Source organism: Hydra viridissima, unplaced genomic scaffold (assembly GCF_058129835.1).
Source record: "Hydra viridissima isolate aposymbiotic clone 2 unplaced genomic scaffold, HvirCarnegie_v1 scaffold_4, whole genome shotgun sequence".
NCBI lineage: Eukaryota > Metazoa > Cnidaria > Hydrozoa > Anthoathecata > Hydridae > Hydra > Hydra viridissima.
This window is the reverse complement of record NW_028324303.1, coordinates 5,977,501-5,990,345: the sequence shown is the minus strand read 5'-3', so window position 1 is coordinate 5,990,345 and position 12,845 is coordinate 5,977,501. Positions and strand designations below refer to the sequence as shown.

The 12,845-nt window shown below is 28.2% G+C and overlaps 1 protein-coding gene and 1 long non-coding RNA gene across 2 annotated transcripts; one reads left to right on the top strand and one right to left on the bottom strand.

The window, feature by feature from the left end:
- Window positions 1-3,795: 3,795 nt before the first annotated feature.
- Window positions 3,796-4,708, top strand: LOC145183340 (uncharacterized). Its single transcript, XR_013846251.2, has 3 exons — window positions 3,796-3,953; window positions 4,138-4,183; window positions 4,485-4,708. It is a non-coding gene; the product is annotated as an uncharacterized LOC145183340 (long non-coding RNA).
- Window positions 4,709-6,850: 2,142 nt separating this feature from the next.
- Window positions 6,851-11,813, bottom strand: LOC149889560 (homeobox protein SIX6-like). The gene is made up of 4 exons (XM_090086405.1): window positions 11,704-11,813; window positions 9,972-10,056; window positions 7,251-7,983; window positions 6,851-7,155 (listed from the first exon to the last, which is right to left on the bottom strand). The coding sequence occupies exons 2-4, from the start codon at window positions 10,006-10,008 to the stop codon at window positions 6,894-6,896; spliced, it is 1,032 nt and encodes a 343-aa protein (XP_089942531.1). The 5' UTR covers window positions 10,009-10,056; window positions 11,704-11,813; the 3' UTR covers window positions 6,851-6,893.
- Window positions 11,814-12,845: the final 1,032 nt, after the last annotated feature.

Below are 12,845 nucleotides of genomic sequence, written 5' to 3'. Positions count from 1 at the left end.
AATGCTTTAGGTGTTTTAAGTTTATTGAATTTAAAAGCATGTTTATTCGCATTATTTTTTCCAAAGTTTTTAAATTAATCCTAAAATTTAGCAATATACACATATAAACAACAATGTTGAGTTTTCCAATAAGGCGGGTCGATCCTAAAATGGAATAAAACAAGTTATATTTGAAATATTAACAAAACTCTTTTTTTAGTTGAAATGCCCACGTATGCTATTATGTATGGAATACGATATCATTCAAATATCCGCCAAGGCTTTGCTCGATGGTATGGATCAGAGAGTTCTAATTTTCAATGATTTTGTTGTATAGATCTGGTTGAATTTGAACGATGTTTTTGGTCATATGACTTCGAGAACATCGGTTGATTGCGTCTTATTGGTATAGACCTGTAACATCAAAAAACTCCATTAGAAAAAGTCTATCTGAGTTAAATTGCACAATCTTGGTGACCAATTAATGCCCCCTCCGCAAGAGATAAACACACTATAAAATCGTTGATGCAGAATGTCTGTAGTGGCGTTCGCTATGTGACACGAAGCGCCGTCCTGTTGGAACCACATCCATATTGTTTATTTCGAGTCGAAAAAAATAATTTTAATGCTTGTTGATCTTTTTTTCAGTCAAAATTAGGATCCTCTTCCAACTGTTCGGAAGTCCGGTTAGCGAACAAATGGCGTTGTCTATGCTCATTAACTTTGAGCCCCAGGGTTAGTTGGATCTTGTCGTGGTGAAGGGCCAACTCCTAGCGCAATACTTGCCAAGTTGAAGTCTGCAAAAGACCGAGTTCTTGACTGACTCGGATTCTCCTGCACACTTTCACGGACGGCAGCGATATTCTCGGGAGATCTGGTTTTTCTTTAGCCAATCGTTCGTTTCGAATTTGGTCACAAGATTGGAGAGCCAACTTGGAAGAGCCACCGTGTAACGTTTGCACATTCAAACACTTATTTTGATGATAATGTTTTATCATTTGGACTTGCTTCTAAATTGGGTAACATGCCATGTTGGTTTGGCATCAGTGACTGTATAATAAGTTACAAATGCTGCCAAAAAAAAATTGGCTACTTCATCTAGTCAACATCAATCCATCCCTATTGGAAATTCTTTTAAATAATATATATCAAAGAGAATAATTGCTACGCGTAATTCAAAATACAGAGTTAAGAAAGTATCAACCATATTTGATAAAAATATTCCATTGATAGCTTTTGAAAAAATACATCTGCTAAAATTAGGCAACCATGTAAGCTTAAAAAACTGATAATCGTTTAATAACATTTTTATGAAACAAAAAGAAAGCAAGCTATATAAATATTAGCGCAATAATAACTTTTTAAACAAGTTTTGAATAATAAACATGAGGATTCCGCTCTCTTCGATGGATTGATTGTTTGACCTGTAAGAAAATGCATAGCTACTTCTTTTCAAGAATTTGGGTCAGCTTCGCTTTTCCTGAAGTAAGAAAAGTTCAAAGATTAACAGTTTTTCTCATTCCACTCGCCAACAGCGAGGTAAGAAGGCAGAATTCTTATTTGCTGCAGGGCATGGACGAATGCGAAGTCATTCTTCTTTAGATTAGTCAGAGTAACATCAATCTCCTCATTCTCAATCTTTATTTCTTTTAAACTGCGACTAGGAAACCGTCTCTGCCACGTTAAAAAGCTGAACCTTTTTCTCAGAGGAGTCACTAAAGTCAGTGTTTACATGTTTTATTTTCTTACTTACGCTCAGTATATGTTCCACTTCTTGAAGGAACGTTTGTGGAATATTTACTTTTGCCATACTGAACGGTAAAGTAGCGCTAAACTATTTAAAATCCCTTAAAACTGGTTCTTTCAATTTTTTTGTAGCAGATCAGAGACGCTTTAGTTTATTAGATTAGTAAGAGGCATCGCTATTCCTTTCCATAAAAAAGGTTATTCAGTCGGAGCCACTGATCTCTATAATAACTGGATAGCGCATCTCTAATATCAAAACTCACGCCAAAATCGCCATATTGGAAAGCCCCAGAACAATGAAATCTGATATGTGCGATAAAGCGATAAAGCGATAAGCCGAAAAACAGAACTTAAAGCTTACGGGATTAAAATTTTTGGGGCTTTCCAATGTGGCGATTTTGGCATCAAAAAATAAGAAGTTTTGCTCGGAGTTGCGCTATCCAGTTATTATAGAGATCAGTGGTCGGAGCTATAACGCTGAGACCGTTTTATGGGGAAACCCCCAATTTCTCGCTCTAATCATTCGGCTTGCTTTTATTCTAGCTATAAAAGTAATCCCTCGTGATTAAAAAAACTATAATAAAAAGAATTCTAATAGCGTGCGAACGTTGTACGAATGTTGTTCAAACAAAGACTTTTAATATGCAATATGTTCTTTTAGCGGTTTAACAATCCGCGATTGTCAGCGTTCGAGAAAGGCTATCAACTGCCATTGCAAGATTGCACATTATTGAGCAAAAGTGAAATCTTTAAAATTTTGGTTACAGTTAAAATACAAATAGTTAAAGACAGCCTGAGGAAAGTGAGGAATCTGAAGATGCCCACTACCAAGCCCTTAACGCATGTCATAGAAGTTGTCCAAAGTCTTATGGAGTCAATTTTTTGATGTATTGATAATATAGTTAAAAAAGAAATGTGACGTATACAAAATATTGTTTGATTTAGTTTTTAACTTTTTTTTAAATACGTTTTAAATTTACTCACATTTTCTTTAAATATTACTATTTTCTTTAAATATGTTTTTCATTTGTTTAATTTGAATTTAAATAAAGAATAAACATTCTAATTTTAAAAAATACTTGACTATTTAATCATATTTTGTATTTAAAAAAAAAAAAAAAAAGTTGTCAAAAACTTTTATAACATTAATTAGATATCAAAATTATGAACTTTAAAGGCATTTGAAGGATTCTTTAAGCTTAGTCAGTTTGACCTTGAGTCAGAACTTGGATCTTCATAACAAAGATGCTTGATTTCATGACATGATTTTATGAATCAGAAGAAATTATAAAGTGGCTTTAGAACTAATATACGATTAAAGAGAGTTTGGAAAATTTAAATAATCAAGCCGTTCCTTTAGGAAGTAGTAATTTTAGAAAACTAATCGTTTTTCTGAGAGATAAGGAACGAACAGTCTTTACAAGTATTTTTCAAAACTCTTCAGGAGTTTATTGAATAAAGAAACTTTCGTTGACTGCATTCACGTGATAAAGTGCTTTTAAAAAATCTTTACCTCCAAATAAAAGAATTTAATAATTAAAAGGGAAAATTTCGAAAAAACACAAAAAATCGTCATGTGAAATATTTTAAAAGTATACATATTTTAAATAAACTTTCATATCCTATTTTATATATTTTATACTAAACTCTCAAATTAGATTTTTCGTGTTGTTAAAAACAGGTTTTTTTGATCTTCATAAAAACAGGCTTCTACTGACATAAAAATAAAACTAACATCATAATTTTAAAATTTTGGCTTTAAAATTTTTATGAATTAGTTTATTAACTTACATGTAGAAACTTTTTTTTTTTTTTCTACACAGTTTTTTTCTTTCGAAATTACCATCTTTAAAAATTACAGCGTGTTGATTGCGTTCACAACTATGTCATCAACAAAAGGTTAATAAACTTTTTTTAACATAGTTGCAGCTGGTTTTAATTTAACACAATTGTATCTAAAAAGATATCTGAAAAAAATGTTCTTATCTACAATTGTGGAAATTTCTCTCTAGATCCAGGCTTTTATTAATAATTGATGCATCTCACGTTCGGTCTAATAATTCACAAAGTTAAACATCTGTTTCTCCAGTTTATCAGCTTTAAAAAACGGCACTAAAGGTGTTTGAAGTGGTTTGATTGTCTACTTTGTCTAACATGAAACACAACTGAAATAACTGCCGTAATGGGAGACACGAATTTTACGTTATTCCAGAGAGACGGCTTAAAAGGTAATGCAAAAAGAATTTAATAGCAAACAAAAGTGTTGTAAAATAAATCTTGAACTGACAACTATTAAGGCGTACTTATTACTAATTAGTACCGAAATGTAAAGGGAGGGGGTTAGCGGAGGTGGAAATTTTGCTGCATTTATAATAAACTTTGTTAGAGAAACTTCTTTTATAAATTCTTTAGAAAATAAAGATGACGAAGTATCAAAGAATATTTTAACTAACGTGAGGTAATATTTCTTTTTTAAGTAACTAATATTTTATTTTAAAACGCTGTGTAATATATCTTCATGACATAATATATCTTCATTACATAATAGACTTTAATGAAATACAAGCCTTTTGTTAAATGTTTCCACATAAAGTAAAAGAGATTTAAGTCAGAACTCATTGTGCTATTCTTTACAAAATTGAAGCATTTTGCTCTAAACATACAAAAGTGAGAAATTTACATTCTTCGAGTAATCTTCCGTTTATGGCTTTTTTTTTTTTATTGAAATAAATTTGATTTTTTAATCATTTCATTTATAGTGCTAACAACAGAACTTTGACAACGAAGGATTTACAAGATCCAAAAGATGATCTTTACTGTTTAGTACGTCAGTTCGTAGATGCAAAAACAGTAAACCCCTCTTCAAGTTATGCAGGAATGTCTCTATGTTAAAAGAAGCGTTCGATTTTAATTTAAAGTGCATCTAAAATAGATTGTAACAAGCAACTAATTATTTAACTAAAAATAAAAATAATAACTGTAAGCAGGTGTAAAAGAAAAACAATAAACAGTTCCAGACATAAAAGCCCAATACTAAATCATAAAAATACAAAAATTAAGAATTTTTAGAGACGGACGATAATCCAATAAGCAGTACTTAACTCTAGCAGAACTTTGAACGGCGATTTTTTTTTTTTTTTTTACTCGATTTAAGGACAATTGACTATTATATTTAACATAATAACATTTAACATAACATATTTGTTTTTCAAAATGTGGAGCATATTACATAAAATATAAGAAAACATTGTAGAATATAATGTTTACTATATATCAGCCCATTAGTTATATATGTATATATATATATATATATATATATATATATATATATATATATATATATATATATATATATATATATATATAGACACACACACACACACACACACACACACACACACACACACACACACACACACACACACACACACACAATTTTGCATGACGATTTCTCTTACTAAATTTTTTCTTCATTTCACAAATGAAAGTACAAAAAATATATATTTTAAAAAAATTTTAATTTCCCTTACTGAGAGCTTGTACTCGCACATTCGTGTACTCCACACATCAAGTGTATAAGTTAAAAAAAACAAAAACTGAACATTGTTTCTTAAAAGTAAATTTTTAAATAGATAGGTAAATAAACTTCAGTTGCGATAATTTTTTTTTTTACTACAAATCCTAAGTATTTGTAAGATTCTCTTTCTAAAATAAATTCTCTAAAATAAGCGAATAATTGAATAAGCAGCTGGATTTAACGCTGCGCTGTTGGAGTAAAAGATTGACAAGTATATATTTGTGATGACATCCACTGGTGGTTGTTCAGTGGGGTGCTGGCGCTGCTGAAGATTTCGTTTGTTTAAACTACAAGTTTTTTAAGAATAACTAGTTAGTATTTGAAACAGACCCTAGCAACTAATATTTGAAACAGACTCTAGCAACTAGAACAAACGCCCACGCTAACAATTATACATATATATATATATATATATATGTATGTATGTATGTATGTATGTATGTATGTATGTATGTATGTATGTATGTATGTATGTATGTATGTATGTATGTATGTATGTATGTATGTATGTATGTATGTATGTATGTATGTATGTATGTATGTATGTATTATGTATTTATATAAACAGTTGTGGGGGTATCAGTTCTTATAACTTCTATATGCGCTATACATGCTACAAATGGAGTCTGATGATTCTTAATCTGCCACTTTAAGATAGTTATAATCAAAAGATGAGAAAAGCAGATTTGCAAAAATGTTGTCTGTCTGTATTATTAATCTAAATAAAATTAAAGTTTTTCACGTTGGTGAGAAAATATCAATAATGATTGTGGTTTAATGATTAAAAAAAAAACTTCGATCAGGATAGAAATCTTCTATCGTAATCAAAATTTAAATAGCATTCAACAATGCTTCATGGTTCACTTTAAGATTATTGACCAACAGCTTTTTAAAAAACCCTTTTTTTTTTCTATAGTTTTTACATTGTTTATACTTTTTTTATATTTTCTACATTTTATCGATTTTCTACATTTTCTATACTTTTTATTCTTCTGAATACGTTACGTACGAACCATTAACGTACACAAACGAGAAATTAAACTTTGAACAGATATTTTGCTTAAGTCTTTACCCACTTCAGACTTTAACTAACATTTCTTTCCCGCAATGCATTTGTGCGTAAGACAAAGGATTTTTTACTAATATATAAATTTATAGCACAGATATTATGTATAATATATAAATGCTTTTAGTCAGATAAAATGATTGCAAAAAGCGTTTTTGAAATTCGTATTTACTATTAAATAAGACAGCATATTCACGATACTTCGAATAATTAGATAAATAAAATTTTCACGGATATATATTTTATTTACAAAGTTATTAAAAAAAACTTAGTTACAGTTTATACATTGAAACATTTTTGTGAAGAATCCGATTTTAAAACTTTCAAAACTTATAGCGAAAAATTATGATGTTTCTCTCATCATATCATACGCAAAAACAAAGTTCGTCTTATTCACATATACTTGAGTTACATATATATATATATATATATATATATATATATATATATATATATATATATATATATATATATATATATATAATAAAGAGTAAGAAACCTATTACTTCTAAAATGATTAAAAAATCAACTTCCTGCCTTTAAAATAACATTATCAACTGAAAAGCTTGAATTTAAAATATTTGACATCATAAAGTTTGACCTCTGTTTAAGTGGTTTTAAAGGATCGCTCAGCGGAGGATACGCTTTAGATTCTTCGCGTATGACAGAAGCGCCTGCTTCTGATGTCATCTCATTTTCAGTATCTGAAATATCGAGTATATTATCTAATGAATCGTCGTCGTCATCGTTAACAGTGCTGAAATACTCCGGCTGTCTATGTTGGGTGCTAAAATAAGAAGAAAAGATATCAACTCAGATTCGTGAAAAGATATCAACTCAGATTCGTGAAAAATCTGAAAGTGTTATAATTAAAAAACCTACTTATTTTTTGCCGCTGCAGCTCGATCTCTCTGTCGTCTGTTTTTGAACCAATTACCAACTTGTGTGGGCGTTAGATGAGTTAGATCTGCAAGTTCACGTTTTTTAGACGGACTTGGATAGGGATCTTCTAGATAAAACTCTCGCAAGTGTTTTCTGGTTCGTTCTTTAAAACAATGAGTTTTTTGTTCTCCATCCCAAATAGTTCTAGGTAAAGGAAATCGCTTTCTTACGCGATACTTATCAACAGGGCCAAGTGGCCTACCTCGTAATTGTTCAGCTTCTATATAGTGTGCTTCTAACCATATTGCTTGCATTTTGCTATGAAACTTTTTACCGAATCTAAAATGTTCTAATATAAAATAAAGCTCTTCGAAATGGCGGTTATGAAAAGCAACTATTGATCTTGAGCGAAGAATAGTTTCGTTGTTGTTAATTAAAGTTCTTACATATGGCGTGTTCGGTAATGACCACAAAAATCGCGATAAACGTTCTATATCACCACACTCTTCAAGCGTTTCGCACACTTTTACAATCTGTTCAGAAGAAAATGGCATAGGTGTTGAGCACGTTGCATTTGAAAATAAATGTCTCTCTGCAGATGACAACGGAGAAGTTGGAAAAGCAGGATGCTTCGGCTCTGATGTTGAGTACGAAGACAAACAAACTATAGGTGATGTCATAAGCATGTTGGAATGCGAATAGTTAGATCTCTTGTGATTTGTTCCAAAAGAATCTAAAATTAAACCAAAACAGCTCAATAGTGCTGAAGAAATAGTTTTAAAAAAATTTTCCGAATGTAATATCAATTTTCTCTGTAAAAATAAGAATATTTTTCTCTTTAGCTTCAGTAAAAAGTTTTTTGAGTGACACTGTATTACAGATTAAATTACAGATGTCATTTTGTCGAAAGAGTCGAATTAAGCTTGAAATTTTTTTGAAAAATTGGACAAGGAGCAAACAAAGGATGGAGCTGATAGCAATCTTTTGTTACCAATTATAGAATAGCAGGTCATTACATAGAACAATAGAAATAGAGATAAGAAAAAATTCTGTTCTCATTAAAAGAATGAAACCGACGTAAAGTTTACGAATCTTATTAATTAAATATAAGTTTACGTTTTACAAAAAAACGAACAAATTAAACAAGTGAAAAAAATCTAAAATCTTTCTTAAATACTTAAATGTTTAAACTTCATTTTTCTGCAAAAATTTGTCTCTCACCAATAAACTACATTGTTTATGCTGTTATTTTATAAGAGGAAAACTTTTCCAAGTCCAATCAGGTATATCATATATGAGAAGATCAATTGCTATGACAATTATTCAAAGTATCATGGTCGCATTTAATTAGACGTCTTATTACACTTAATAAGTACCAAGTGTATTGTTAACAAGCTATCATAAAAAATAAATAACAATAAATTAGCAGATAATTTATATATATATATATATATATATATATATATATATATATATATATATATATATATATATATATATATATATATATATATATATATATATATATATCTTGGGGGTATAAAAATCATGATAAAAAAAGATGAAAATATTAAAAATGTCGTTAATTGAATTATTTGGCAGGGCTAATTTGATTTTGAATTTAAATCAAAGGTTTAAATCACATTGTGAGAAAATTAGAAAGTTAGAAATAAGAAACATGGTTTAAATCAAGAGAGAAAGATTACTAAAATGTAACTTTTTTAAAATTTACTTCATCCATTTTTTCATTCTTTGTTTTTTTTTCATTCTTTGTTAAATAAGCGTCATTAATTTAGTTGAAGATTTTATAAATCTTAAAGTAAACTTTACCCTCGGCATTACGTTTTTACCCTCGGCATTACGTTTGAGAAGTTATTTCCTTTCTTAACAAATGCTTTATAGAGGAGAACGCAAAATCAGTTTTTTTTGTTCTATAAAGAAATGCCTTTCACGTTTTTTCCCTAGGATGGAGGGGTTTTTTAATAATTCGGCTACAACAAATTCTCCTTTGAATGCTGATTACTTTTAAGTAATGATCTTAGAGTGGTTTGATTGAATAAAATTTGGTAACGTGATTGCATTTTTTAATAAGTAATTTAGTCATGAAAATTCCTTTTTTTTTTTTGGGCATGGACAAACAGTATAAAAGATGTAATTTAATGAAGTCAAATTTAGATAATATCAATTATCGTAAACAGGCATCAGCTTATTTTTTACACTCTAATCCGAAGATGATATCAGCATTTAGTTTGTGTAACACGAGATTTGTTGTTGATTCAATTCGGATGTAGGTTAAAATTGTATTTGAAATCAATGGTATATTTGATCTTCGGATTGAATCACCCACTACAGTTAAAAAACCTCTCAATGAAAGTTCTAGAGCCTAGAGGAAATGCTTTATATGTTTTGAATGCATTTTAGATAGAATATCAGATGATGATAGCTTGACAGTCTGCAAATGTCAATGAAGAAGAAATCTCACGATTATATTAAAGCTATCATAACTATTGTTATTAAATATGTCAATTTTTAAAAAGGTTTTAACGATTTTAAGATTGATTCCTATATTCTCTTACTAGCTTGATGACGAAACAAAAACCGCGAAAAATAAGCTGCTCTAATTTAATCCAAAAGTGCTTTTTTTTTATTAAACATTTTTTGAAAAAGAGGAAGCGTAAAAAAATAACTAACAGAAATTAAAAAGATGCAATAATATGCTACCTAAACTTTTGTGCGTGTTGAACCAACGAGGAGCCATTCGATATCCGACAGTCACGCGAGAAAACAATTCTTCTGTACTTTGTATCTAGAGATAAAATTAACTCAAAATTTTCAAGCTTGTAATCCATCAAAAATATGAGATGAACCAGATGTCATATTAAAGGCTAGTAAGAAACAATAAAGTCTTCTCAAAAATTCTTTAGGGATCGCAAAAAATCTCTGTCTATTGCTCTACTCTTAATAACGAGAAAAGAATAAAGCGGACAATATCGTCTACAGCAGAAATAAATATAAGCTGTTAAGAAAGTTTACACTCGTTTATACTTAAAAAATTTTAAGGCTTGTCTTTAGTACAAGCGCCGCATTTAATGATTTATCATTTTCTGAATTAAACATTTATCTTGATAACATCTTTTAGAACATACAGACAGTTTTTCTTTAACGTTTTTTACAAGAAAGAGAGGTAAAGAAGTGTAGCTTTTTTTCAAATTTAATTGGAGACCCATTATACATCTTTTTTGTAGTGTACGCTTATGGGCTCATTTTATAAAATGTCGCCTTTTGATGCTATCAATTTAATGGAAAATGTTATCAGACATATTGATAACATAAGTTTTTCTCTGTACATTTAAAAACTTGGCTTCAGATGTTATCATATTTATTATTTTATTATCCCTACTATCTATTATTCTATTATTGACTAATTATAACTTTTATCCACTAATTGACCGTTAAAAAATTAACTAAGAATTAATACAAGTGATAAACATCATGAGTATATATAAATATATATATATATATATATATATATATATATATATATATATATATATATATATATATATATATATATATATAACAATAGTAATAACAATAAAATGGTATTCAAAATAAATGTAAGAAATTAATTGCAATATCACAAAATATGCCAGCTGTGTAGTAACAAACATCAAAATTCTTACCAAATAATCAAATGATTTTTAGCAAGTACTGATGATAATAATAATGATATAAATAATACTAATAATAATAATAATAATAATAATAATAATAATAATAATAATAATAACAATAATAATAGTAATAATAATAATAATAATAATAATAATAATATTAATAATAATAATAATAATAATAATAATAATAATAATAATAATAATAATAATAATAATAATAATAATAATAATAATAATAATAATAATAATAATAATAATAATAATAATAATATTAATAATAATAATAATAATAATAATAATAATAATAATAATAATAATAATAATAATAAAAATAATAATAATAATAATAATAGTAATAATAACAATAATAATAATGATAATAATAATAATAATAATGATAATAATAATAATAATAATAATGATAATAATGATAATACTAATAACAACAACAATAATGGTGATATAACAATAATTCAACTTTTGATAATAAATTCATATAAGCATTTACAAATTCATCATTTATAATTTTTCGCGTATTTTAATTTATTATATGCATAACACAAGAAAAGTAGCAAGAAATCGATAATTGTGCGAAAAATTATAAATAAAGAATAGTTTTACAACTGTGTCGGTTTAAAAGTTCAGGATAACAAACCATCAAAAATACAAAAGAGGAAAGTGCGTCTTACTAACATCAGCGTTGCAGATTTTAATTTTAACAAAAATTACAAAGGTTAGTGTATATCTATGTTTGAGTTACTTAAATTTTTCCGTACATTTTTCTAAGTTCCCTTTCCAATTTTGCAGTGTTTTTTGATTGTATTTTTCTTTTAAAATTTGGATGATTTTACAATGCATCTATGTTTAAATACAAACTTAATAACAGATGTCAATCAAAAAACATTCAAGATTTCAAACGGCAGGGTTAATCTTCGATGTTTTTTCACAACAATAAGACGTTAAGTTAATTGAACGAATCGTTCAGCCTTCGCACAGTATGGGACCAGACTGCTATCTACGCTCTGAATTATGCAGATAAATGTTGTAAGCCCGCTTAACGCTGTTTGGATAATTGTTAAGCTTTCGGAAAAAAAAAAAAATGCTGTTGGCCCTCCTCGTTTCTCTTTTTTTCTTTCAAAAGAATCGTAGTTTACTTTTAAACTTATTTTAATTTATTTCGAAATAAAAGCAATTTGTTTTTTTTTTATCAATTCATACGGTATTAATGAGTCCAGATGCCATTTGTGTTTCTTCAATTAAAGGAACTTGCTAACAATCAAAGACATCTTCTATTATTGCGAGCTTTTAACATATTTTATAGTTAATAGGTATTTATTATAATTTCAATTAGTTATTAAGAATTTAGTTTTAATTACAGTAGTTAATAGAGTAACTAAACTATAAATTTTACGCAAAGCCATTGTTTTTTAATTGAAAGAAAATGCGAAGATCAATTTCCTTGTTTCTTTTACACAACCTCCTTAATCCCTTTCTTTTACACAACCTCCTTAATCCCTTTGCCTAAAGAATTTAAGCAAATTGATACTTCACTTTGTGGATTCGCAATTCCACATATTCACATGTGCAGATTAAAAGATATAATTTATTTTGGCACACTTAAGTATTTCTCTTTAATTTTTTTTTCAAAAAGTATATTTGCTTATTCATTGTTTTTTAATTCTAAAAATTTATGTAAGTTCTAACTCATAATATTAAGTTCTATATTTTTTTTGCTTAAAACTCTTTTAAGTTTGGTTAGTAACGTTTCTTAACTATGATAGTTGTATCTTTCATGAGTTATCTATATTTTTTCTTCGTCTTACTCACATTAAAAGTATATTGTGTACAGAAATGCAAATCCAATGTTGGGAATTAAACACGTAATCAATCTTTATTCATTGATGAACTTCTAAAAGTT